General features: G+C 50.9%; 3 protein-coding genes across 5 annotated transcripts; 1 reads left to right on the forward strand and 2 right to left on the reverse strand.

Moving 5' to 3' along the window:
• The first annotated feature begins 218 nt into the window (after positions 1-218).
• PRADC1 (protease associated domain containing 1) lies at positions 219-4,301 on the forward strand. Its single transcript, XM_059942954.1, has 5 exons — positions 219-395; positions 2,353-2,453; positions 2,981-3,090; positions 3,371-3,538; positions 3,764-4,301. Exons 1-5 carry the CDS (start codon positions 329-331, stop codon positions 3,882-3,884), a joined length of 567 nt encoding a protein of 188 aa, XP_059798937.1. The 5' UTR covers positions 219-328; the 3' UTR covers positions 3,885-4,301.
• Positions 4,302-4,778: 477 nt separating this feature from the next.
• SMYD5 (SMYD family member 5) lies at positions 4,779-16,584 on the reverse strand. 3 transcript variants are annotated; one of them, XM_059942953.1, is made up of 13 exons: positions 16,462-16,584; positions 12,627-12,735; positions 11,716-11,855; positions 11,153-11,274; positions 10,702-10,771; positions 10,001-10,105; positions 9,112-9,174; positions 8,834-8,904; positions 8,412-8,518; positions 7,962-8,018; positions 7,016-7,110; positions 6,278-6,348; positions 4,779-6,175 (listed from the first exon to the last, which is right to left on the reverse strand). In XM_059942953.1, the coding sequence occupies exons 1-13, from the start codon at positions 16,555-16,557 to the stop codon at positions 6,028-6,030; spliced, it is 1,254 nt and encodes a 417-aa protein (XP_059798936.1). In that variant the 5' UTR covers positions 16,558-16,584; the 3' UTR covers positions 4,779-6,027. The 3 variants fall into 3 exon arrangements, 2 of the variants coding, with proteins under 2 accessions (XP_059798936.1, XP_059798934.1); XM_059942951.1 differs by having other exon boundaries at positions 12,564-12,735; XR_009506502.1 differs by lacking the exons at positions 4,779-6,175; positions 6,278-6,348 and adding an exon at positions 7,437-7,572 and having other exon boundaries at positions 7,034-7,110.
• Positions 16,585-18,737: 2,153 nt separating this feature from the next.
• NOTO (notochord homeobox) lies at positions 18,738-23,825 on the reverse strand. The gene is made up of 3 exons (XM_059943516.1): positions 23,393-23,825; positions 20,712-20,926; positions 18,738-18,896 (listed from the first exon to the last, which is right to left on the reverse strand). Exons 1-3 carry the CDS (start codon positions 23,823-23,825, stop codon positions 18,738-18,740), a joined length of 807 nt encoding a protein of 268 aa, XP_059799499.1.
• Positions 23,826-27,304: the final 3,479 nt, after the last annotated feature.

Genomic DNA, 27,304 nt, shown 5'->3' on the forward strand with positions numbered 1-27,304 from the left:
GCCCCGCCAGCCAGCGAGGTCCTACGGAGTCGCATCCAATCTGAGAAATGCTGGGGCGGGGACGGCAGTTGCAGTTAAGAGTTTAAACAAATCATTCCTCGGCCCCATTTCGCTCCACCAATAGGAAGTGGGCGGGCACAGGGGCGGAAAATGTGGCTACACGAGCAGGCGTCAGAACCAATCAGCCCTGGGCCTCGTTCCGGTGCGCCAACCGGCGGCGTGAGCGGGTCTGGGGGCGGTAGTCCAGAGCAGCTGTCAGGCCGAAGTCCGGCGAGCTACGCGCTGCAGGGCGGCTGGAGGAAGCGCGGCGCCGGGCCGGGCCCTGGAGATGGTCGCCGGCGCCGCGGGCTGGTGTTGTCTCGTGCTCTGGCTCCCCGCGTGCGTCGCGGCCCACGGTGAGCAGCAACGGGCGGGGCTGCGCTTCAGGGCGGGGCTGGCGGTCCAGCTTAAGCCCGTCTCGGGCCGGGGGCCACGGGTCACCTTGGGGACCCCGGGAATTCGGAGCAGGGCAGGTTCAGAGACGGGCGCCTGGAGTGGGTGGGTAGTGGTTCCCCAGGGACATGAACTGGGTGCGGTCTGAGGCTGGGCTGTGAGTCCTCAGCCCCCCACGTCGAAGTAAGACTCCCCCTACCCCCACTAGCGCTGACTTAGGTGGCGAAGGGGGCGAGCAACAAGGAGCAACTAGCGATACTACAAGCTGGAGATAACGTGAGCACTCACATACATAAACGGGGCCACACGTTGCTACACGTGGGTTCACAGGCACTAGCACATACGTACACACCCAACTTGTTTGCACCTACACGAGAACATAAACATACACCCATATACGTACGTGAGCACATGTGTATACCTACGCTTGATTTATACAGATCAGCAGATGCAAAGGCCAGGCAAAGATGTGTGTGGGGAGGAGGGGAAGTTTAGTGCTAATCCAGGAAAGCTTCCTTGGGAGTGTATCTGTACCCGATGGGAAGTCTCCACTCCCGGGATAAAAGGCCATATATGTAGCCCAGTGCCAAGCCAGTGGAGCTCTACCTGGCAGCTGATTTTGGACAGTAGAAAAGGACAGCTAAAGCCACAATCCATCCCAACGCTCTGGCACACAGTAGCGACTTGATAGTTTGTTGATTGACTAACAGACCTGTGGCAGCAACTTCCACCCTTTCACATTCCTCAGTCTCTCTGGGCTAAGGAAACCAGGGACTTAAGTTCAGGTAAAACATTACACTTTGGTGCTGAAGAGATCCACACCCCAGAAATATCTGGTTATTCTGGCAATTCCCTTCCTCAAAGCAGTGGAGCTGGAAATAGTTGTTCATTCATTCAACAACCTTTTTGAGTACCAACTGTATCCTAGCCACTATGTTAGATAGTGTGGATACAGTATTGAATGAAGTTACAAACTTAGGTCCTTGTCCTAGTGCAGGAGATAGACAATAAACAAAAAATTATAAATACTGTATAATTACAAATGATGTTAGAAATGTCACTGGAGAAAAAGTACATTTTGAATGGGCATAAGGGGAGAGCAGTCACAGGGCAGGTTTCTCTGAGAAAGTGACATTTAAGCTATGACCTGGTGGATGAATAGAAGTGAGCCATATAAAGGGGTAGAGGTGGGGATAGGGTGAGGGAACTTGCAAGAAGCCTTGGAGATGTGAAGAAACTGAAAGGAGGGCAGTGTAGCTTGAACATAGGAAGAGATGAGGTTGGAGGGCCAGATCAAGCAGGGCCTTGCAGACCAGAGTTAAGTTTAGATTTTAAGTGCAAAGGGAAGTCATTGAAGGGTACTGAAGTGGTGACATGATATTTGCTTTAAGATGTTTTAAGAAAATCCCTGGCAGTTATTGGGTGAATGGACCGTAGGGAGCAAAAATGGAGGCTAAGATAGACCAGTTAAAAAGCTGCAACAGCCAGGACAAGAAATGATAGTGGCTGGACTAGGGGGATGGCAGTGGAACCAGAGTCAACTTTTAAGTTTTGGTGACAGCTGGTTTGTACGCAGGCTACCACATCTCCATCTTGAAATTCCCAAGTCTGCTTCAGAGCAAAGATCAATGAATTAACCCTCAGAGAGGTTAACACTGGAGTTCTGTCTTCCTGGCTCACCTGTGTAAGCAGCAGCAGCAATAGCTGTAAATCTCTGGGGTTACTAACTCTGTCTGCATCAACTCTATCCTCTCCAGGGTAGAGACCATCTATCCTACCCACCTGGAAGACCCAACTGGCTGAAGCTGGGTCTCTGGGCCCAGACCTTAACCAGCCCCGTTGAAGGCATGGGGTCCATGATCTGAACCTGAACCAGCTTTTTTCCCTGGAGCCTTCTCACCTGTACATTTTACCTTTCAGGCTTACGCATCCATGATTATTTGTACTTTCAAGTGCTGAGTCCTGGGGACATTCGATACATCTTCACAGCCACACCTGCCAAGGACTTTGGTGGTATCTTTGTAAGTTCAGGGAGGCCCCCTCATCTCTGATCCTGTCTCCACATTCCCCACACTAAGTTGAGGTGACCCTCATCGCTTCAACCCATACCTGAGTGCTGGGACAGAGAAGGGGGCAGAATCCAGCTCTGTCTTCCAGGGGCTACAGAGCCAGGAAGGGCTTCCAGCTATTCCTCTGGGTATAATACAGACCTGGGCACCACAGAGGGAAAAGCTGTTTTCTTAGGGACACGAAGTAGTGAAAAATCAAGGGCTCTGCTAGCTCCACCTCTGAACAACATGACTCAAGGCAAGTTACTTCCCCTCTCTGGGTCCATACCAACTTCCCTACCTATGTCTGGGAAAGGCAGGGTGGGATAGGACTAGACAGACCTTTGTGAGAATTAAGTAAAAATGCTCAAGTGTCCAGTACACAGAAATCGTTCCTCATTTCCCTCACACTTTGTGAGAAGCTGATAACATGGGATGGTCAGCCCAGTCCTAAAGCAGGTGTGTCTCCCCACACTCTCACCTGTCTAAATGTCTTTCAGCATACAAGGTATGAGCAGATTCACCTTGTCCCTGCTGAACCTTCAGAGGCCTGCGGGGAACTCAGCAACGGTTTCTTCATCCAGGACCAGATCGCTCTGGTGGAGAGGGGGTAAGGAGCGGACAGGCATGGGCACAAGGGGAAGGCAGGCATAGGGTAGATTCTGAGATCAATGTTGGTGGTGATGCTTTGAAATAGCTGCTTTTAAATAATTCATCTTTTTAAGGGTCTTTAAGAAACATCTTAAGATTATCCAAGCCTTTGGCCATTTACTTGTGAGCCTTTATAGAAAAGCCTCCAGGGCCCTCCTTTCATCTTCCCAGGGTGGTGGTCTGGGGAACAGAGAGCTAGGACCCCGCCTTTCCTTTGGTCTCATCACCACCTCTTCCAGGGGCTGCTCCTTCCTCTCCAAGACCCGGGTGGTGCAGGAGCACGGTGGGCGGGCAGTGATCATCTCTGACAACGCAGTTGACAATGACAGCTTCTACGTGGAGATGATCCAAGACAGTACCCAGCGCACAGCTGACATCCCTGCCCTCTTCCTGCTTGGCCGAGATGGGTGAGGGCTCTTTGTCTCTGGCTGTATCAGCACCAAGCTGGGTGCCATGACTCGGGGAGGTCAAGGGCAATCACCAGTCCCTACCCACAGGCCTCATCTTGGGATGCCCTGGTTGGAGGGCCAAAAAAGTCCTCAGGCTCTGGAACTCCCAGAGTGATGGGGACAGTGGGGCAGGATGGGGTGCCAGGAAAGTGACCATCACCACCTCTCTTCATGCTCTCCCAGCTACATGATCCGCCGCTCCCTGGAACAGCATGGGCTGCCATGGGCCATCATTTCCATCCCAGTCAATGTCACCAGCATCCCCACCTTTGAGCTGCTGCAACCGCCCTGGACCTTCTGGTAGAAGAGTTGGTCCTACATTCCAGCCATAAGCAACTCTGGGCTGGGAAGGGGAAAATCCAGGAATTCTGCTGTTTGGGACTTGGGGATAGCATCTGGGGACTGGGGGAGCCAGGTAGAGGAAAAGGGCTTGGGCCTTGGCTAAGTTGAAGGAAGCCACACCACTGGCCTTCCCTCCCCTGGGCTCCTAAGTTGTCTCATGCTATGGGAAGAGGCAAGAGCCAGGCCCCAGGTCTTATGGGCTAGGGTCTGGAACTAAAGGGGCCAACAGCAGGTGGTCTGAGAGCCATCTGAGACCTGTCACATCCCACCTGGCTTCAGCCTCCCCACCCAGGGTCTTTCATAGCAGTTGCTGGAATGGTATAAGGAGCTGGTGTTTGAGGACTACATAATAAACCCTCACTGACTTTTTAGCAATAAAGCCTCTCATCAGGGTTGTAACTGTGTCCTAGAGTAAAAGCACACAGGGGTGGGAGGGGCCTTCAAACACTTATCTGGTCCCATGCTCTTGTTTTGAAGGGAGGAAATTGAGGTCCAGAGAGGATACATGACTTGCCCAAGGCCCTTTAGGACCAGTGCTCAGATTGCTAATCTTGGATCACAACAGCCTCCTGCTCAAAAACTTGGGAAGCTGTAGTTCAGTCCCTGAGCAAAAGCCCCATCTTGTAGCCTGGTACTGAGGACCCACATTGGGCCTCAGAGGAGCCCTGCTCTTGGACTTTAGAAACATTTGCACAGCAGAGTATAGGCAAGACCAGGGATGACCCCAAACTGGGGAGCTGGAGCTCCCATCTCCTGCCGTCACCTGCTCTATCCTATGCACTTTTGCACCACCTGTGTGACTGCTGCCTTCCTGGAGCAGCTTGTCAAGCCATTCTCCACAAAGCATTCCTGCAAAGGCCTGTCACCACTCATATTTTATTGAGAACAGTGGGCAGGTGGGGAGGAGGGGGTGCTGGCTGCTGTGAAGGATTAAGAACCCAATAGGCCAGACAGGCAGATTCCACCTGGCTCATGATGCAGGAAAGGGCCTGTGGGGCGGCACCTGCCCTCCCTGGGATCCCTCAGCAGGGGCATGTGGCAGGCCCCTCAGGAAAGGTAGGCAGAAAGGAATTGCAGGTGATGGGTTATAACTTCCACAGCTTCCAACCCAAGAGTAAGGGGCAGTGCTAATCTGGGGAGGAGAGGGACACAGTCAGGGCTAATCTGAGTATCTAGCCTAGCTCTCCTAGATTTCTGGAAGACTTCAATGTTCCTCTGCAGGGATCCTAAAGACGGAGATTGAGACTAGGAGAGCCCCTTACTGACCCATGCTCTAGAAGACTCTATGACATCCTAAATTAAGGAGCACCGGCCTTTCATCCCCCAGAGCTCAGCCATGCTGCTAGAGTCCTCAGTGGGAGGAGGGGGGAGGAAGGGGTGATGATGTCCCTCCCAAGGGAGGCAGAGACCTCTTCCATACCCTGTGAGGCCAGCCACTGTGCTAGGGCCTGAGAGGCAAGGCATAAGGACAGAGTCTGTTGTCTGGGGAGACTCTCTACTCCCCAGATGTGGAAATGGTGGGTGTGGGGAGGTGAGCAGAGGGAGGTAATCCCCCTGGTTCGGTGTTGCCCCGCAGAAAGCCTTAGGGAAGGTACTCTGGAGGCCCAGTTCCTCCCTCCTGCCTCTCCCAGCTGTGCGAGTGGGGAAGAGGCTAAGGGTGTCTAACCCCCTCTCTTCTTCAGTGGAGTCAGGCTGTTCTCAGGCTGCCACTTTGTGACCCAACCGCCCCCCCACCAACAGTGAGTTGAGGAGGATGAAGCCTCAGGTGGATGAGTAAGCGGGGCCATGGGGCCAAGGGGAAGAAACACTGTTAGGCCGTGACCTTGGTTCCAGCCACTTACACCCGTACCTCAGGGGGAGGCCAGTTCTGAGAGGCTCAGTGACAACGCAGAGCCTGAGCCGCTCAGCAGCAGTGTCCTGGGCATGAGGTCTGGCGGGAGATGGAGGGCCTAGGGTCCAGCCTGTCTTACCCTCTGGAAGAAACAGAGCTGGCATGGGGGGAAAGCAGGCAACAGGAGTGGGAGTTCCTTCCAAGCCTCTGCTCTGGGGCAAGGCCCCCTCTTCTGGCAGGGTCTGGGGTAGGACCACTTCTAGGCAGGGTGACATCACACATCAGTCATCTCATCCCCCAGCTCAGCATCTTCCGGCTCTCCTTCCTCGTCCTCTTCCTCGTCCTCCTCCTCAGAGGTCATGTTGGGTTCATCAGCCTCTGCCAGACATTTGGGGCAGGAACAGACGAACAGATAGTTCTCCCTGCAGAGGGTTGGGGGGGTTGATGGTGAGGGTACAAAGTCAGGCAGCCACCAGCACGGAGAAGCCCAGAGCCCGGCAGCCCAGCACACCCCCAGCTGGCACCTGAGGATCTTGTGGCGGCTGTGGCGGCTGCGCTCCCGCTGACAGCAGTCTAAGTAGCTGATGCAGATTTCCTAACGGGCAGAAGAGAGGTGGGCTCTGACAGTCTGTGCTTTCTAACAGATGGCATTAGGGCCTCCCCAGCCTCTGCCCTATGTCCAACCATTGCCCCATCCCCAGGAGCCAGAGCTGCCCTTCAGCGAAGGAGCAGGCCACCCTGATCCACTCCCCTGTGCTCACAGCAGAGGCCACTATGAGGCTTTCACAATCTGTGTCTGAGACAGGGGGCTATGGTTGGCCTCGGGCCATGGCCAAGGTCTGTGGCTGGGGCAGACGTTATCTTGGTGTGAAGCTACTTGCCCTGAAAGAAGTTTCAGCCAGGCTCCGTGCACAGCTCTAAGAGCCAGGGCCCCAAACCCACACTAGCACCCCACAGTCCAAGCTACAAAGGGCCGTGTCTTGCTTCCTTAGATGCTGCAGATTCCTTGATCAAAAGATAGCTGGGGACAAGAACTTAGGCACACAGCTGTCTCTGAAACACTGCTCTGAGGCTTTCTGGAGTTATTTTTTGAAGTGGGGTGGGGTTAGAGTATACTCATGGGGAAGACTCATGTCCTGGAGCATGTGGGGATTCAACCCAACAGCCTGAACTTGGGACTGTAGCCACTGCTGCTCCCAATTCCTGGAGAGAACTTGCAAGGCCCACTGCCCACCCACCCCGACAGCTACTGGCCCCCTCACCTCTCCTGGCTTAATATCCTCCAGGGCGGTGACATGCAAAAGGAAGTTGTTTTCTGGGAAGGAGGTCTCTGCATTGGGGACACAGCTGTGGTTGCCTGGGTCATGAGAGGCAGGTAATGAGGACTGTTGACTAATAAAAATAACAGCCTTAACTGTGCAGAGCACTGGGTCCCATCTTTCCTTGTTCTCTGATCCCTGCTAGGGCTAGGCAGGTCTTGGGACCCCAGTTTCCTATATCCCTGTCCAGTGCTCTTTCCGGAAGAGCACAGGCACTAATGCACTCCCGCATCGCTCCCCTCCCCTCCTGCCATGACTGCCCCTTCTCTCCTCACTGGTCAACTTGATCCTCAGATGCGTTCCCAGTGTCTCACAAAGGGAGGGACAGGGCTGTGAAAGGGATGCCCGTGCCAGGCCACTTAACTCAGTCCTGTCTGTTATTGGATGTCTGGTAACAGCTGAGCCAGGCCCTCTGAGAGCCTAGTTTGGGAGGAGTAGTGTCCCCAGAGCCTGGGAGGAAGGTTTTGCAGTGAGGAGAGCAGAGGGTGGGAGGCTGGGATCTGGAAAAGACAACAGTCTGAGCTGGCTCTGCCCCCTCCATCAGGTGCTGATGAGACTGCCTTCCAGCCTGAGCTCCTCCCGGGCTATCACAACACTCTCCTACCAAAGCTCACAGGGCAGTGGTGGGGCAAAACCCAGGCTCCCCTTTGCAAGAATCAGAGCTCTGTGCCCTGCCTTAGCACTGGGCCTAGCCCACTGGAAGGTTTTATATCAAGGCACAAGAGTCCAATAAATGAATGAAAAAATAATGGAAGGAGAAGGCTGAGGGGAAATCCCCAAGGAAGCTCAGCCCTAACCCCACTCCCAGACTCAACTCTACCAGCCCAGAAGGGGCCAAGAGAGATGAACTGCAGCTGTGACGCTACCCCTTCTCAATGCCGGGACTCACAGCAGCTCTGCAGCACAAAGAGGCCAGATCCTTCACAGTTAAGAAACTCACCAGTTGCTGTAAGACAGTAATATGCAGATGTTATTGCATCCACGTTATAGGTGGGAAAAGGGAACTAGGCTTATAAGGACAGGCAGTGGCTCCACTGTCTTGCCACCCAATCACTACTATTTTACCTGAAATTGCTTCTCTGAGGCGCAAGCCTTGCTTTCCTATAAATGGTACCACCTTACTGTCCGGCCCTCCCCCACCCCCAGCATCAAGCCTCTGCACAGATCGCGGAGCCATTTCTCCTGTATGTCCCGCAGACAGATCTGAAGCTTCCCATAGGCACACAGGGATTACCTTCCCCAACCACGAACTCAGAGCTGCCTGGGGGAAGACTGTGTCCACTGCCTAACTGATGGATGTCTCCAAAGTTGGGTGAGGCCAAGGCTCCATCTCACCAACCTGCCTCGATGTCCTTGTACAGCTGGTCAATGAAGGCGTCCAGCTGCTCACGGTCCTGAGGCTTCAGCTCCAGAGCGTCACAGGCATGGACCCACTGGCTCAGGGAGCTGGGGGTCCCAGGCAGCCATGGTTGGAGAGGAAGAGGCCCAGCTCACAGGGCTCTCCCACTCCAAGCAAGTTAAGTCCATTTCTTTCTCCGGGGGGAGGGTGGGGGTGGGTGGGTGTGTCCTTCCCCAACAGACCAAGTGCTCCCAAGACTCAGTCTTTCTGACCTCCACCACTGAGTTTAGTCCAGCATTCTGGCCAGAGTCACACCCTGCCCCACCCTAGTCTTGAAAAGAGATGTGGCTACCTTCCTCAGTCCATCTCCCACCCCAGCCCTGAGGGACAAGTCCAACAGCTCTGGAACATTCCCTCCTAACCTGGTCCCAATTCCTTGGCCATTGGTCCCAACAAGAGCAAAGAGAGACCGGAATCCATCTGGAGTGAACCACTGTGGGGAGAAAGGGAGAAGAGCACTCGGGTTACAGCCACTAGCTTTTCTTCCTGTTGTGGAAGTCTGCTGTGAGTCAGTACCATCCCAACTCCAGAAGACCAGGTCTGCTCTGGCTTAGCTGTCCCAGTAGGAGACGCTGACCTGGTTGCTCCTGGAGAGCTGGAGTGACTGGGAGGCCACTGGTCCCACCTTCCCCACACTCACCTGGCTGAGTGCTTCCTCATAAAGGGCCTCTGTGAAGAGTCTCCGCAGAAGCTCCAGCTGGCCCTGGTTTAGGGGAAGCAGGGAGAGACTTGCATCCCTGGGGATTTCCCATTAGCACCCAGGCAGGGCCCAGAAGACCACGTAAGGGAAGGAAGAGGGCGAGCTCTGTAGACCGAGCTTTCCCTGGGGGCAAAGGAAAGCCACAGAATCCTTATCTCCAAGAGACTTGGCAGTCTCTGGCCTGTTCCAACCCAGGGTAGCGAACCCCAAACTCCTCCCTATTTTCTAGCCCTTGTACCAGCAGGGCGGAGGCAGCCTGGCTTAGAATTTCTGTCCTCACCACCACCCTCCAGGCTCCCTGCCCCAGCCTCCAGACCAGCTTGACCCTCCCCCTCCTTTCCCCAGATTCAGTGCAGGAAGGCCCACCCCAGATGCCCTTTCACACACCTACCTCCACCTTCAGGCAGCTCCTGCATGGAAGTCTGCTATTCTCAGGGAGAATGTGTAACTCTGATTTGAAGCAAGTGCTCAGTACATTGGCAACTAAAATTGTTTCACACCGCTCCCTGACCCTGTGGAACCCCCAGCCCTCCATTTTCCATTACACTTGATTCGCCCACTGCGAATCCTATCATGGGGTCCTGCCTTCCCACATCAGGGCACCCAGCCCTTCCATCCTCTGTCATCACCCCACTTCCCAATTTTAAGTCCACATTAGGTCATGAAGTTAAATAGCGGCAGGAATACAAGTCTCTGAACAGATTTTTGGACCCAGGCTCTAATTTCTTCCTGTGGCTGGGAAGGCAGCAAATGTGGAGCTTCCCTTAGGTAGCCACGGACATCCCCAGGCTACTGGGGGGCGGTGGGAGGGTCATGTGGGGAGACCAACCTTGAATTTGTCCCCCAGGAGTTTGTGGACAATTTCCTCCTCCTCATTGGCCGTTTTATTACAGAACTGGGAGAAGAGCCTGATCCAACGATCCTTATCCTTCGCCTGCAGTGAACAAATATACTTCAGGGTCAGGTTCACACATGCTCACGCATGCCTGTGCACACATGGACTCACGGATACCCTCCTCTTTACTGCCACTCCTGCCCGTGTGGGAGGAGTAAGCTGTCATTCTAAAGCCCCTGCCCTCAGAGAAACACCATCACACATGAGCTTCTAAGTAGACCCTTCCTCCACACCCTGCCCACACCCAACCATCTTCCGCAGCTGGTGCCAACCTAACCAGTTCACGACACTTGGGAAGACAGAATGAGGCTGAGGAGCAACAATACTAAAGGGGTCAGAGTGGCTTCTCTCGCTTTATCTAAGAGACACAATCCTGAAAAGGTGGTGCTTATATATGAATTGCTGCTGCACAGGAAGTCACCCATAGGTCACAGACCACAGGCAAGATGAGCCCCCACTTCCCCTGCTAGATCTATGGTTAGCTACTCCTAAGGTTTACACAGAAAGCAGCTCTCCTTTGGGAAGCCCAGAAGGAACTCTGTATCCAAGCCAGAGTGTTAAGGTGAGAAGAAAACTGAGGCCAAGGGTTGAATGAGGCCGGAGTCAGCTTCCCTGAGAAGATCAGGTGGGCTCACCTGTTTCACCGTGGCCACCATCCGGGCCATCAACATGATGCTTGCAGTCTCAGGGGGGTAGTGAACACTCCTGGGGAGAAAGAAAAAGGCTTGGCCTAGAAATTCCCTCCCCAGTAGCTGAATTCAGGGACGCCCAGTCTGATTACTACAGAGAATCTTTCCTACCAATCTCATTTATAACCAAAGAGAGAAAGTCATTGGCAAGGACTTGGGCAGGATTTTATACCCCTATGGGCTTAATGGGGCTCTTTCTGGGAGTGCGTAAAATGCTGAGAATGGTGGGACTGGCGGCTCAGATTTAAGGCAGGGGGAATGGGTGATAGTTCAGCCCTAAGAATGGAGGAAAAATCTAGGGGGTGGTAACTTAACAAAGATGGCTGCATCCACTAAGCACGGGGAAGGCAGGCAGGGAGGGAAGGGTAAAGGAAAGAAGAGAGGAAATGCTACCTACCTCCATGCCTCCTGCAGCTTATTGAGAGGATGCAGGGGGTCATCCTGGGAGGGGCCTGGGCACAGGACCTGATGGTATTGCTCAGCTGCGGCTAGTAGACATTCTGTACTGCAGTACGTCACCTGTTAGGGGAGGTGGAGGTCAGCACCCTAGGATCTGGCAGTGGGGTGAGGCACAGACACCCATGTGGTCTCACCTCCTCTAACTGCACTCCTTCCATAAATACCCCCTAAGCAGTAGTCAGTGGTATTATGAGATGAAAAAGCACACAGTGCTCTGGGGGCATGCGAGAGGGGCACCTGACCCAGGCTTGTAAAACCATGGGAAGGAGAGACTGCTTCTCAGGTACAGGGAAGGGCCCCTGCCAGGCTCCTAGGAAGAGGGCAAGCTCCCACCAAGCCTATTTTCTACACAATGGGACTGGAACAGAGAGGACGAAACTGGAACAGTAATGTCTTTTTAATGTCTTTCCCTACATTCGGGCTCTCAAGGGCCATGACCAAGTCTGTCCTCACTCCTGTCTCCCCAGAGAGGACTTCAGCTTAGCCCCCAGGGATATTCACCTGGCAGTGGGGACAATTCTGGTGCAGGTCCTTGCGCACAGTGCACAGCTCAGGGTGAGGCAAAACCTGGCCTGGTTTCCCAGTCAGTCTCTGGGCGTTCTCCTCTGCCTTCTCCAGTGCCCGAAGGCAGTGGTCACAGGCTGGGGGAGAGAGCCAGACATGACAATTAAGTGTCTTGAGAGCAGGGGCCGCATTTGCCCTTTTCACAGCAATATCCCCAGGGCTAATATAGCACCTAGCTCAGAGAAGGTGTTCAATAAAAGTCTGAGCAGTGAGTGAATGAATGACTATGTTAAATGAATGAATTTCACACGCATTATAGATGATGCCTTCTTCCCTCCCCGGAGTCCCCACCCATCCCGGCAGACTCCCTCTGCTTCTTGATGGGACTTAGTCTACGGGGCTCCCCACCCAGCCCCCAAACTGGGCTTTCCCCACATTCTGGAGCCGAGTGACCCTCCTTTCACAGATTTTTCTCTAGCCCAAGAAAAGTGTGAAAAAAGCACGTGACTGGCAAAGCTAAGAGCGTCCTATTTGTCTCCGACCCCTAACAGCCTTTTTTAACCAAGGGGCATGGGGTCTCCTCTTGGTAGGGGGCTCCACTTTGGCACAGAGCCCTTCAGCACGACATCTAGTACCTTACAGTATAGGCCACACTGAGTTCCACCTGAGTGACAATCCTCCCCCAGGGAGCACTTTGGAAGAACCTCTCTGCAGCAGGCTTACAGCCGCAAATGGCCTGAGATTAGACAGAGGCATGGTTCTCAGGCGCAGCTCTCCAAGGGAAGTCGCACTTTCCTCCCAACACCTGGAGTCCTAGAGACGTCAGCCGGTAGGGATGTACGTACTCTCTTCCATGCGCAAACGCTGCTGGGCCCAACAGCCCTCAGGAGTAGGTGAGATGTGCTCACCTCGGTAGCGATAAAGTGCATTCCAGAGAAACTGTGCAGCCACCAGGGGCCGTTCGATGAATATGGTCTCCCCCTTCTGGATCAGCTGTGTGGCAAACAACCCCTTTCCCTAAGAGGGCAGAGAAGGAATAGGATGGCCATAAGAAGAGACAGAGGACATAGCTTCAGGGGCTCCTCACCCCCACGTGCTTCCCTCCTGTCAGAAGCCTCTGCCTCAGGAGGGTTCATGGAGCGTGGTCGGCACCCTCCGTGACTGCCTCCTCTGGAAATGCAGCTCTGCCCAGTTTCAGTCGCACTTCTACCAGCCTGTCCAGGAGGGGGAGCAGCAGAGGGCCTGGGATGGGAAGAGAGCCACCACATCAGCCGTGTCAGACTAATGAGAGGAGAATTTTTAGGATGGCCAGAGCAGGGCCAAGGTTCACAGCAGGCTGGAGCCTCCAGTACCAGGAACTGGTACAGGGCGGCCTTCTCTGAGTCACCCACGTGCCCCTCCAGGATCCTGGTCGTGAAGCTGCTCCTCAGGGTTGCAGAGAAATCCTACACCACGGGAGGGAGAGGCCTATGCGGGAGAATATGCCCTTCTTCCCTGGTCAGCTGGGTACTCACAGCACCTAGCATACATAGTACCTGGTACCCAACAAGTTCTCAGGTGTTACACTGAAAGGAATGACTAATCCTAGCGCCAGTCCTACTGCTAACTTGCTGTGAAACTTTGAGCCAGTTGCTTCACTTTTTTACCATGTGAAAAGCGGGTATTATAATAATACCTACCAGGTAGTTTCCAGGATGCAATGATATAGCACAGGTGAAGGAATTTCATGAACTCTAGCTCCTTACTACTCAAAGTGAAGTGATGGACTGGGCAGCATGGGTATTGCCTGGGAGATGTTAGAAATGCAGAATCTCAGGCCCCACTCCACACGTGCTGAATCAGAATCTGCATTGTTAAAATCAGCTGCAGATGCCCAGGTGATTCATATGCACATTAAATGAGAAGTACTGGTCTAAAGCACTGTAGATATGTAGGGGATGAAGGATGAGAAAACAACTGTTGAATTGCCATCTCTCACATGTGCGAAGGGACTCAGGAGACAGCTTCAGAACCTAGGCAGTTACTGGCCCAGCTGGGCACTTTCTCCCACTATACAGAGTGGTGCCCCTGCCAACAGTGAACTGTCATGAAAAGAGAGAGAAAGGAAATGATTGACACAGCAGTGAAGTGTCCTGTCATGTGGCCTCCTGGGTAGCTCCCGGTTTCCTTCTGCACTGGCACTCTGGATAGACAGGGGCACCTCCCAAAATCAGAGCAGCAGGATGTATAGACCTGGACAGGCCCTGAGCACCCCGTGAGCCACAAATCTCAATCCTGTGAATAACTCTGGGAGCTCTAATATGGTACAGTGGGACAGCTGGAACAAAACCACTGGCAAAGCCGTGGATGCAGCCTGGTTGTCTTTCTAGAAGCCCACCTCCATGCCTAGTAGCCCCTGGGACCCACCCAGCAAAATGAAAACCTGGCCTTCCTCTGTGGGACAACAAGATATAGAAAGGTATCCACATTACTTCTGACAATCTCAAATCTCAATATTGAATAAATATTGATCTCTTTCTCCCTCTTTCTGGAGGACCAAATGTAGGAAATATTTAGTAAAGCAAAGGAAAGAATCAGAGCTGTTCCTCTATGAAACCACTTATCCCCCAAACATATAAAGTATTTCAAGAAAAACAACTCTAATTCATATTACCAAGAAGATTGGAGAGAACGGAACCTGAATGGAAAGGGTACAAACTATGCAAAGTTATCTCCAATTTGAAAAGTTTAAGTTTAAAAAAAAAAAAAAGATTGTACCAAAAAATCTAAGACTATGTAGTAAATTAATTCTTTATTAAATTATTTTCTAGAAAAATATTAAGTGCCAAAAGTGAATTCAAAAGGAAGAAAGCCAAGACAGACTTGCAATGCCAATACCTGCCTGATGTGCATTAGTACAGCATCCCGGTTGACATCTACCATATTTGGTCAGGTTTCTGTTCTGACTGGTCATGTCCCTGGCATAGCAATTGGTAAAATTTTGGAAATCACTCCTGCCAATATCCATAGAAGCAATAGAGAAAGTGGTCAAAAACTACCCCCATGTGACGCCCCTATATGGTTTCATGAGCCAGCTGTCTCAAACCAAATAAGTAATTCTTGTGCTATTTAAACTATTCAATAACAGAGAAAAAATGGAAAGCTTCTCTATTAAAAAAACAAAAACAAAAACAAAAAACAAACAAGCATAATTTTGATGTGGTAACCTAAGGAAGATACCATAAAGGAAAAAAAAAAATCACAAACCAATCTCACTTGATGAATGTAGAGGCAAAAAGCCCAGGATAAGCCATCTTGTCACCAGGTCTGGGTATGTGATTCTTCTGCAGCAGCAGATCAGTTGTAGGCATGGAGAGGGAAGCCAGCTCATTCTTCCAGAGCTGGGGTTTTGATAGAAGGCTAGGACAGGACAATTGGGCAAGGAGAGTGGCTGAAGTGATGAAGTAAGAGGGAAGAAGTAAAAAAAGGAGGGGCCTGAGAGATAGGGGTGAAGTGAAAGTAAAGGTGAATATCTCTGCAGGCTAGGAGCGATGGAACTGAGACACCATCAAACTGTGAGCCAATGACGAGCACTGGAGGCCTCGGGGTGGAGATGGAGTTGTGGGCAGCTGAGGAGGCCAAGGATATGGGAGGTGATTTATCACGGAAAGAGAGGAATGCTCCATGTACCGCTGGAGTGAAAAGAGGACAGTGGAAGGTTAGGTTCGGGAACTGGATGAGTACGATGATGTTGAGAGCAGGAGACAGATGAGACTAGAAGGCTGACATCTACGGCAAGGACCAAGGATACACACAGCCACTACACGTGACAAAGTGTTCAACCTCATTAGTAAACAAATATAAATGAGAACAAAGCGATATCATTTTGCACATATCAACCAGCAAAGATAACCAAGAAAGAAAATACTCAGTGCTGGTGAGAACAAAAGGATGTGTGCACAGTCACTGAGCTCCAATATCTTTGACCTCAGGATTGAAAAACAAGATACAACATAAGGGTCCATAAATGAGCAGTTGTTGAATGAACAGTGGTCCTCCCATAAAACAGACTATTACTCAACTCTTAAAAATTAATATGTAGCATTATTGATATTGAAATATTTACTGCTGCATCAAAAAGCAGTTTCTAGAAATACCGTTTTAATATGCACATATTTGCACAAATATAAGATTCTGAGTGTTTTACCTTCTCTTTCCTTACATGCGCTTTTTTTTCTACAATGAACTTCTAAAACACGATAATAAAACAACAAAATGTCACCCTCTTGATTTAAACCCTTCAGTGCTACTACGGGCTTCAGTCCAAACTCCTTAACACTCCAAGACCCTTCGTGAAGTGTCCTGGCCTTTTCCCTCAACCCCCACCCAAATCTCACTCAGAAAGTTCCCTGAGGACCCACGCGTTTTTGTACTGCAGCTCCCCCTGCCCAGCACGTCCCGCCCACAGCTCCCAGGACCCAGAAGTAACGTCCCCCGGCCTGGCGCTCCCCGGCCCCACTGGCGGAAAGGCCTGGTTCCACGGGGGCAGGGGACGCGCACGGAAACTCAGCGGGCTCGGGCCCACCGCATGACCGCCCCGGAACCCTGCGCGCGGGGACAGGGAGGCCCCGGGCCCCGAGCCGGGAACGGGCCGCAGCGTCCGAGCGGCAGAGGAGCCTCTAGATTCCAGGCGTGGGGTCCGGTGGGGCTGTCTCCAACGCCGGGCGGGGTGGGGGACCCCGGCACGGTCCGTCGCGGCCTCACCTTGGCGCTGCTCACGAAGCGCACCTCCACGGCGACCCGGGCTCGGCCCGCCACGCCCACGCAGAAGGAGAACACGTCGCACATGGAGGCCGCCATCTTGGGCGTACCTCCGCCTGCTGACCCTTGACCCCGCCTCGACCCGGGAGGCCCCGCCCCTCACCGGCCCCGACCCCAGCGTGAGTGTCCCCGAGGCTGCGAGGGTTTGCGCGCTAGCCGGTCTTAATTTGGATCTTTTTGGTTTCTGTATCTGTAGGTTAAGTAGTTCGTTTACTGGGTGTAGCTGGGCCTGCCTTTGCGCAGTTTTGCCTCTGTCTCTATCTTCGTGGCCAGTACCAGAGCTTGCGTGTGCGTGTAGTTTTGATCTGTGTACCTGTATCCGAGTTCACCTTTGTGTCTGTTGTCTCTGCCACCCAGTGGTCCGTCTTGAGTAAAGCGCTCTCTGGACCTAGTCATGGGGTGGGACAGCAACGGGCTGACTTACTGCTATCCTCTCTGACCCTCAACCTGAAGGGAAGAACTAGCTTACTCCACCTATCCATCCTACAAAGTACGGCGCAAGATTTCCTATTTCCTTAGGCAGTCTGGCAGCGGGGCAGACTGTCCTACGACAGATCAAGCTGGACGTGTGTCTTCCTCAGACTCTTCAGGGCGTAGGGACCTTGTAGCCTGGGGGTGCTGGAGGGTCTAAGGACCCGTGAAATTGTATGCAGAAGTGAGTCCGCAGATGCACATTGTCCTGACAACCGGAGAGGGACCTATTCTCTTGTTCAGGACTGACCTGAACATTTGTCCCCACAGCCAAGCCTGACCACCATGTCTCAGTTTGTTCCCTCGTGCTCCAATTGATTCTGTGCTACTTGAAAAGGGACCTGTGTCTGCATCTGCTGCGGTCTCATGGTGACATTTAGGGATTTGATAGAGCCCAGTAACTGCTGAATAGGTCACTGCTGGTGATTTAAAAAAAAAAAAAAAGTGAGCCAGTGGTTCCTGGAAGAGGCAGATGTAGCTGTGTTCCTTTAATAGAGCTGACTGGGTCCAGCATTAGGAAGGAATTCCCGGAAGACAGGAACAGGAGGGTTCTTGAAGCTGGACCCTGGCCTCCCTCCAGCTGCAGCTTGGTCCTGGAGACGATGGTCAACTGCCTTGGCGGCAGGTGGTTTTTCCAAGGCCACCCCTGCTCCCTGCCTTTCCTTCCTCCCTCAGAAAACTCTGGAGAGCAGTGTGGACCATGCCCTCTCTCACCACTAGGTGGCAGGGCAGTCCTCCTTCCACCAGTTCATCTCAACACCCAGAAGTCATTATGTGTTTTAAATGAATACCCTCAACGGAAGCCCGCCAGGGAATGTGGAGTGCTAGAGAAATTAGCTCTGGAAATGTTGGTGGCAGGTTTCACAAGAGTAGGCTATCAGCAACGCTTCTTGGAAAGAAGCTGAGTAGATTCCTGGGAAGGAATGGGAGCCATGAGAACTGGTTGTGAAGCAGGGGAATAATAAATAATACAGCAGAGTTTATGACAAAATGCCAGTTTTGGCAAAGGCAGAGTTAAATCTCTCTACTCTGTATGAAGATGGATAGGGGGTCAACTCAAGTAGCTAGACGGAAAAAGATGGTGTTCAGGGTAGCATGTCTGCTCCAAGGAGGCAGCTGGGCCTGAGCTCCTTCTGAGAGTGTTAACGGTTCAGACAAAATAAGAAAACTTTGGGAAATTCTGCAAGAGGAAGTGGGCTAAATGGTCTGCCCTTCCTTCTTTGCTCTCAACTCCACCATCTCCAATGGGGAAGAGTCTTCTAGGCCCAGATACTGATTCAAGGAGGCCCTCTCTCGTCTACAGCCAGGCCAGGCAAAGATTAATCCCTGGAGAAGCCAGGGGTGAGGTATTACTCCCACAGGTGAAGGGGACCTATAAGCCTTAATAGTTACTGCACACTTAGTACTGAGCCTGGCACACTATAAGTGTTTTACAGACATCATCTCAGCCCTGGGAGGTCTACGTTATCAACATACCCATTATACAGGTGGGGAAAAAAAAACTTCAGAAGTTCGGTAACTTAGCCAAGGACATAGCTGAAGGCCAAAGTCTGTACCCATGATCATTTGCATTATTACAGCTCCCAGGGGTAGATATAGAAAAGGGGGGCCCCTGCTTGACAGTTCAGATTCCCCTGATGCCCTTTGACCTGACAAGCTCTTCATTAAGAATTGGAACAGGGAGGTCCAGTTGGTGCCCTCAGGAAGAACTAGACCAAACAGTTTGGGTTGAGCCTCCGTCCCAGTCCTCAGCTGTCCATTCCTGACTCTGCGTCTTCTCTCTGGATGGTGGTGTTGGAGCTGCTGGAGGGCTCGTCCGGGGAGGCAGCCATGGCAGATGCAGCTGGCAGTCTCAGCCTTTGCTGCTTCTGATACTTAACCCTGCGGTTTTGGAACCAGACCCTCACCTGTAATTGAGGCAGTGAGAAGAGATCAGAATGTGACCAGCAGTTCCCACTGCTTCCCCCATTCCCACAGTGCCCACTCCTCTCTGGCCAAAATTTACTCTTCATTCTAAGGGAAGCACACCCTTCCCTCTAATTCCAGTCACCACTCATTCACTCAACAAATATTTATTGGGCTCCTGATATGAACTAGGCATCACCCTAGGTGATGGTGATAATAGTGAGCAGTAGAGGCATGGTCTCTGCCCTCATGGAGCTCATAGTCCAGTGGAGGGAGACTAATAACAAACATGGAGACAAATGTATAAACACAAATGGGGGTATGAACAGGGGTTTGAGCCTCCCTGAAGAACCAGCACTTAAGCTGAGGCTCAGAGGATGAGAGGCCAGCCCGATGGGGTCAGAGAAAAAAGCAAGCCAGGGCAGGGGAACCAAGCTTGGAGCGTCTGAGGACCAAAAAGGAGGAGAGCATGGCAGACACATCTGAGAGAGGGGAAAGCAAAGGAAGGGAAACTGTGAAGGCCATGGGTTAGAAGTGTCAACTTCAAGCTTTTAAGTGGGATGCAACACAGTCCTATTTACATGTCAAGTAAATTGCACATCTGGCAGTTGTGTGAAGAATGGATATAAACAGATTCGGGGAGACAGCTGGGGAGACTATTGCAGGGATCCAGCGAGAGCTGGGTCTGCAGGCTCCCTTCCCTGTGTGATGAGAAAAACAGTCCCATTTGGAACTGGGGGCAATGGAGAGAAATGAAATGATTCCAGTTGTATTTTGGAGGTAGAAGTGAAAAGGCTGGCTGATGGATTGGAAGTGGGAGAGAAAGAGGAATCTAGGATGACTAAGTATTTTGAGCAACTGGGTGGACAGTGGTGCCATGTGTGGGAAAAGGAAGAGATTTGGGGAGAAAAATAAAATCAAGAATTGAGGTTCTGACTGAAGTTTAAAATGGCTACCCACAAGACATCCAAGTGGAGGCCTCAAGAAGGTAGGTAGATGTACAAGTCAGGAAAGAGAGGTGGGCTGAAGATAAAAATTAGGGAGTCATTGGCTTACAGATAGTATTTAAAACCCATGGGGATAGATTAAATCAGCTAGGGAGGAAAAAAATTTGAGGTCACTTAGAGAAGAGTTGCCTACAAAGGCAACCAAGAAGAAAGGACCAAAAAGCCAGAAGAAAAACCAAGAGAGTGTGGTGTCTTGGTGTGGAGGCCAAGAGAAGAGTGTATTTCATAAGAGAAGGAGTGGTTGACTGTACTGAGTGGTGGGGTAAGATGAGGAAAGGAAAGCATCTGTTGACTTTGGCAACATGGAGGACATTAGAGACCTTGATGAGAAGGTTCAATGAAATGGTAGGGAAAGAATTCACATTGCAATGAGTTAAGGAGTAGATGGGAGGTGAGGACATAGAGAGAACATAGCCAGTTCTTGATAGGTTTGCCTCTGAAAAGAGCAGAGAGATGATGCAGTAGCCAGAGGGGAATATGGGGTCAAGGGAATGTTTATTATTTTTAATATTTAGTCCCTTGAATACCTACTTAATTTCACTGTCAGCTCCTTACTTAGCATGGAAACATTACGTTATAAAGTTCTAGATTAACACCATGTGTTGTTTCCATAATGTGATTTCAAATAGGACTATTTTTCTCATCATACAGGGAAGGGAGTGTGCCAGTGGTTAGGGCCTGTCTCCCCCATCGGCCTGGCACAGAGGATGAAGGCCCATAAATTCCTCCCAGCCCCCACTCAGGGTCTTTGAGAGAGTAGTATCTGTCCCTAGGTGCAGCCCGGGCCCCACAGGAGTCCCCTGCTCTCACCTGGTTCTCTGTAAGGTTGAGCTGGGCTGCCAGCTGGGCTCTCTTCTTCCCCACTAGGTTGTGCTGTTTTGCAAACACTTTCTCCAACTCTTCCAACTGCTCCAAGTTAAACATGGTTCGAACTCTCTTTTGGGATCTCTCAGTGTCCTGAAGGTCCTGAGTTTGGGCCCAGTCTCGAGGACCCCAGAGGCCTAGGCAGTGAGCCAGCTCCAAGCCTGAAGAGCAATTAGCAGGAGGAGAGGTTAGCCGGTAACCCCCTAGCTTCTCATCTTAGAGGAGAGAGGACAAGCTCACAGCTCCACTGCCCTGTCTTACCCTTGGCCAGGTAACACAGCAAGAAGACAGGGTGGGAAGAGACTGCGCAGAAGTAAAACAAATGAGAAAGAAGGGACAGTGTTGTGAGACCGCTTCGGCCTCCATTATTCTTCAAGTGAGTGGCATAATCTTTGGCCCTAAGAGGAGATGCCAAACCTCCATCTCTCCTTTCCTTTCCTTGGCTACTTCAGGAAAACCCTATGGGATGAGCAGAGAAGAGACCTGCTTCTCAACAAAGAGTGAGAGTTCATCCTTTTCGTTCATTCAACTTTTTGAATGTCTACTATGTTTCAGGCATGGTTCCAGGACAAAACAGAAAATCCCTAACAGTAAAAAAGGCAAATAAGTAAAATATTGAGTATGTCAGAAAGGGATTAACACCAGTGAGAAGAATAAAGCAGGGAAGGACAGGGTTAAGTGTGTGGGAGGGGGAGGGGGGATAGTTTGTATCTTTAGAAAGGTAGGCACCTCACTAAGTTGACACTTGAACAGGGCCACTATGTATAGCTTATGCCCTGCACACAGGTACCCAGCTGAGAGGGTAAGTGGAGTCTGAAATTCTGCCCACTCTCCACAGGCCAATTCTTCCTGCCTGACAAGGTGTTGTGCCAGCTTGAAGTTAGGGGGTGACCTTTTCTAATGCACACAAGGGTGCTTTTCAGCTCATAGAGCTGTGGGCCAGCAGAGATGGAGATTGGTCTGCCAAGGGGCAGTACCTGAGTCATAACTCCAAAGGAGTGAGGAAGTGAGCCCTTGGGCTAGCTTGGAGGGAAGTGTTCCAGACAGAGGCCTGGCAAGCGCAGTGCTAGCTCCCACTAGCCTTGGGGAGGCTCCAGGGCTGGCAAACGAAACTGCCCCAGTGAAGGGAGTGAGGCCTGGCTGCCCAAGACCCAAACCACTGGGCTCACCTGGCTTACCATAAACATAAGCATTAATAGCAAACTATGAAAAATAATCAATGGGGCCAGATTTAAAATATGGTACAGCCTTACAATGGACCATTCTGTGGCAAAGAAGCTCTGCATGGACTTACAAGGAAAAAATCTCTGATACATGGTCAAGTGAAAAGAGTAAGGTGCAGAGCAGTGTGTCTAGTATGGGGGTTAGAAGAATGTGTGTGTGTGTGTGTATGTATGTATATATGTATTTATTTTCACACATATATACGTGTGTGCAGGTATTAAATATGTATAAAATACCACTGGAAGGATAAAGAAACTGGTGTCTGGCTGCCTGTGGGGTGGGGAGAACCAGGTGGCTGGGGGACAGGAGTGGTAGAGGAAACTCTCCTCCATACTATATCTTAGTTAACATTTTGAAGTTTGAACTGTGTGGATGTAACACCCATGCAAAAACTAACTTGAAAATGAGACAACCATATACAAAGTAGTAAACTGCAATTCAAACCTCAGGTGTGTGGGGATGTTAGAAAAAGGTGGCTTGGAGTGAGGGCTGTGGCTCTCATTCAGCGGCACGAATCTGGATGGGGTTGGGAGACCAGTGTTTCTCTCCCACATGGTTAGGAGAAATGCCAGCCGAAGGGAGTTGAGGAGATGCAGGATGGGGGGAACCCAGGAATTAGGAACCAGGTAAGATTGTCTTACAAGGATCTTGGTATGGGTCAATAAGGCTTGCACTAACTTCGCTTCTGTTTTCCTTCATGGGAACCACGCGGATACATGAACCAGATAGCCAAAAACGGCAGAAACTCGTGTAGATGGATGTTAATGCTAGAGGAGAAAGTTACCTCAATGGTTACAGGCTCGCTGGGATTTAAGTGACTGCGCTCCAGGGCCCAGAGCCCCAAGGTACCACTCTAGGAGCTATAAGCAAGCAGGCGCAGAGCAGTGAAGTGCGGAACCTAAGCTCCCACAGAGGTGAGCAGCAGAGGCCGTAAGCGGGTCGGCTAACTCCCTACGGCTCCTCGCTGGAGGGTACCAGCGGCAGCATCCGCTTCTCCCATCTAAGACCGGGCCCTGGGTTCGCGACGAGAGCCGCTTTGGGCAAGAGCCTCCGCCACCAAGCGTTATCCAAAGCGGGTGTGGGAGACAGCAAGGGCCTCTACCAATCCCTCGTCCAGGGACGCGGGGCTGGGCCCCCTGCAACCCTGCGCTGGCCCTGGTTGTCTGCCGAGCCCCCTCTGGCCCGCCCTCACCTCCCGCTCCGCACCCGCCTCACCACACACACCTTCTCCCACCTCAGCGGCGGGCCGGGCAGCCTCCCACCCGGTGTCTCTCTCCGCCCAGTATCAACGGCAGGCTCAAGGGTCATAGCGTTTCCACCCACTCTAACCGTGTGTGGCTCTCAACCTCGGGGACTTCTCCTCTACCCTGTGCCCACCGTCGCGGCCGTCCGCCACCTCGTACCTGGGACGCCGAGGCCCTGGAGGCCGCAGAAGTGGGCGGCGCGCAGCCGCAGCACCGGGAGCCGGGGGCACGGCTGGTCGAGCCCCGCGCTCAGGTAGGCGGGCAGCCACGTCGCCGGGCACGCGCCGGGCAGAACCGGAGCGGGAGGCCGGGAGGGCGCGGTCCAGAGGCCCCCGGCGGCGCCGGCGGAGACAGACAGAGGGGAGACGGCGGGCGCACGGTGGTCGGGTCTGGCCAGGATGGCCTCGACGGAGAAGGAGGACTCGAGGCGTCCGGTTGCACGGGGTGGGCCTGGGCCTGCCGAGCGGCGCGGCAGCGCGGGGGACGCGGGCGCGGGGGACGCGGGCGCGGGAGAGCAGCTGGAGCGCGGGCGCTGGACCCGGGCGCCCGAGGTAGCGGGCGGCCGGCAGCCTCGCTGCCCGGGGCTGGGCATGGCGCGGCCCTTGCCCGGACGGGCGCAGAAAGGGGAGCCGGGGGCCTCTGGGCTGTGTGGGCAGCGCGAGAAGCGAGTGAGGACACCTGCTTTAAATAAGGGAGCGAGCCTTGCTGTCCAGGAACGGCCGCAGCTGCCGGCGAGGGCTCTTAAATTGGACAGGGCGGGGCCGGACTGGCCGGGCCTTTTCTTCCCGCAGCCCAGGCGCCGCCTCCCGGGCGCAGCCGACCCCGCGAAGTTCCAAAGTTCGGTGTGCCCCAGCGCCCTCCCTCCTTATGCATTAAAAAAAATCCCACCCCCAACCCCGGCCCGTGCTGTCGGGTAAAGGACCCTGAGCTCGCTGTGACTTGCTGGTGATCCCGGGCGAGCCACCCTGCCAGTGTAGATGGATGTGAAGCTTTGCCTTCAAGCTTTGGCTCATCCTCTCACTGTCTGTGAAGCAGAAGCCCTGGCCACACTCACCTGTGACTGCGCAAGCCCTTAAATTTTTAAAAAAATTTAATTTAAATATCTTGTTTAACCACTGTGAAGTGTTAATTTCCCACCTTTCCCTGACTGGAGACACTGCTGTAGTTACCAATTTCTTTTGGGTCTTTCCAGGAACTTTCTGCACCCACATTACTTAGGCCCCACTGGAAAAATCTTTCCTGTATACAAAAAAGTAGAAGGGTAAAAAGATTAATGGTTCCAGATTAAGAAATACTAATTTATTGCAAATGCATGAGAGTTGACGTCCTACAAAACCTGAATTATGTAGGTGTAAGGCAGGCATTTGTATCCCGTTTTACAGTTGGATAATCAGTATTTACCCATGTCCTTGGGCAAGTTACAAGTGACTGTTTGAATTTCTTCACCTGTAAAATGGATAACGATGGTAGGTACCTCATGGAGTTGCTGTGTGATTACATGAGTTAATGCATGTAAATCATTTAGAATTGGCCAGTGAGCACTATGCTGTGATTGCAGAGTTCTGAGGGATTCCTGCCTTCCAGCCTCCCATAGCATTCTGCCTCCCCAAATCAATGCCTAACATTGAAACCACTCTACCAGGTCGAGTTGCAGTTCAGTGGCATTGTCCATAGGTGTCAGCTGTTTGGAACACCAACATGCCCTGTCTGCTCTGCAAAGTAAGGGCTGGAGGAACCTTGCTGGGTTCCTGCCCTCCCCCACTTCCCACTTCAGCAACTACCGGCCCTGCCTTCTGAGCAACCCCCCAGGCAGCCTGGAATGTGAGATTGTGGGCAAAATGATGCGCAAGCATCCAGTCTGATCCCAGGTCTAGGCTTACTGTGTTCTGACCAGAGTACGCAGGGTCAGAGATGAGGATACAGGAATGAGAGCCTTAGGGATGGGGCATGGGTGGGAATGACTCTCTCTTACGTGAGGTCAGACCCACTGGGATCTGGAAAGTTCTAGATGCTCCCCGGCCCCCCCCCCCCATAACTCCCAAATCTTACCCACACCATTCCATTTCTCAACGTGTTTCTTTTTGAGGAGCTTTTCCTCTAAGAAGGAGGGGCTGTGTTACACCCCCACCCCACCCAGGACCCACCCAGAACCCACCCAGACTGCAGTGCCAAGGCACCAGAAGCAGGCCTTGTGAGCCTGGATACACACACCCACTTTTTCGGGCCCACAAAGACAGCAGCTTATGCAGTCAGGGAACAGTGGAGCAAGATGATGGAAAATGTGGATTTTGGAGTTGGACAAACCTGGCTTCAAATCCCAACTTTGTCACTGAACTTTTCTGTGACTTCAGATAAGTGGCCTATTCACTCTAAGCCTCAATTTCTTATAAATTGGGAATGGTCTCTTAAGTGAGAAAATAATACCTAATGGGATTCTTACAAGAGTTGAATGAGATTGAATTTTTAGCTACATGCTAGCTATTTTGGGGAGGAGAGAGGCTATTTACAATAACAGCATGCACCCTGGAATCAGGGGAAGTTGACAAAGAACAAGAAAAAGCTTGTAAGATGGAAGGTGTATGAACATTTTGTTAAGTATGTTTGTGCTGATTTTTAGGTAAAAAATATGGTCACTGTGTCTCTAGGTCTGGATTTTCCATACATAATTCACTGTATTTCAGTACGTAGTTATCTATATTCTGTTGTTTCACTTATTTCTCCTCAAACTGTAAGCTCCTGAGGATATAGACATTAATATCCTCAATTTACATATAAGTAAATAGAGCAGGAGAGGTTAACAGACTGCCTAGGTTCAAATCCCCTAGCTATTTGACCTTTAGCAAAATGTGTTTTAATTTACATTTATTTCCCTGAAGACTGTTCAAGTTGAGCATCTCTTCTTAAGCTTATCAGCCATTTGGATATCCCCTTTTGTGTGAAGCGCCTGTTCCAGTGGTTTCCTTATTTTTCCATTGGGTTACTATCTTTTTCGTATTAATTTGTAAGAATATTTATGTATAGATAGAGATAGATATTTTGGAATCAAGTCTTTTGTTACAATATATATAGAAGCAAATATCTTCTTCCACTCTGCGGCCTGCCTTTTCGTTCTTTTAAAGTTTTCTTTTGGTGAACAAAGTTACTGATTTTAGTAAAGCTTAATCATCTGCTTTTGTGTCTTTTAAAAGAAACCTTTGCCTATCCAAAGTCATGAAGATATTCTTCTGTTATTTTTAAAATTCTTTGTTATTTTGCCTTTTATGTTTAGGTCTGGAATTGATTTTTGTGGAGGTGTTAGAAAAAAGACTTTTCAAGGATGAGTCAAAATCTGAAGCAATAAAGGAAAATATTGATTGATTCAAATACACAAAAATTTAAAAATTAATTATAATAATGGTTTGTAACTGTACTTTGTTTTCTAAATGATTTGAGACTAACACATTTAAAGAAAAAATTATTAGTGTAAAAGCTAGTATTACTGTAATTTTGATTTGTAATTCCAAATCTTGTTTTCTACATAATTTGAGATTAATGCATTTAAATAAAGTATTAGCTTATGTTTTGGGGCACACACCATATAAAGATGTAATTTTGTTACATCAGCAACTTAAAGAGGGTAGGGATGGAGCTGTGAAGAAGCAGAGTTTTTGTATGTTATCAAAATTAAGCTGGTATAAATTCAAATTAGAGTGTTATAACTTAGGATGTAAGTTAAATGTAATGCCCATGGTAACCACAAAGAAAATAGCTATAGAATATACATAAAAGAAGATGAGAAAGGAATTTAAACATTTCACTACAAAAAATTGACTAAACACAAAAGAAGACAATACTGTAAGAAATGAGGGACAAAAAAAGCTATGAGACATACAGAAAACAGCACAATGACAGAGGTAAGCCACTCCTTATCAATAAAGTAATAATCAGTTACTTTAAGTTACTTTAAATAGATTGAACTCTCCAGTCAAAAGACAGAGATTGGCAGAATGGATAAAAACACATGAACCAACTATATGCTCTATACAAGAGACTCACTTGACAAGCAAAGACATAAACTGGTTGAAAGTGAAA

This window comes from Balaenoptera ricei, chromosome 13, assembly GCF_028023285.1.
Source record: "Balaenoptera ricei isolate mBalRic1 chromosome 13, mBalRic1.hap2, whole genome shotgun sequence".
Lineage (NCBI taxonomy): Eukaryota > Metazoa > Chordata > Mammalia > Artiodactyla > Balaenopteridae > Balaenoptera > Balaenoptera ricei.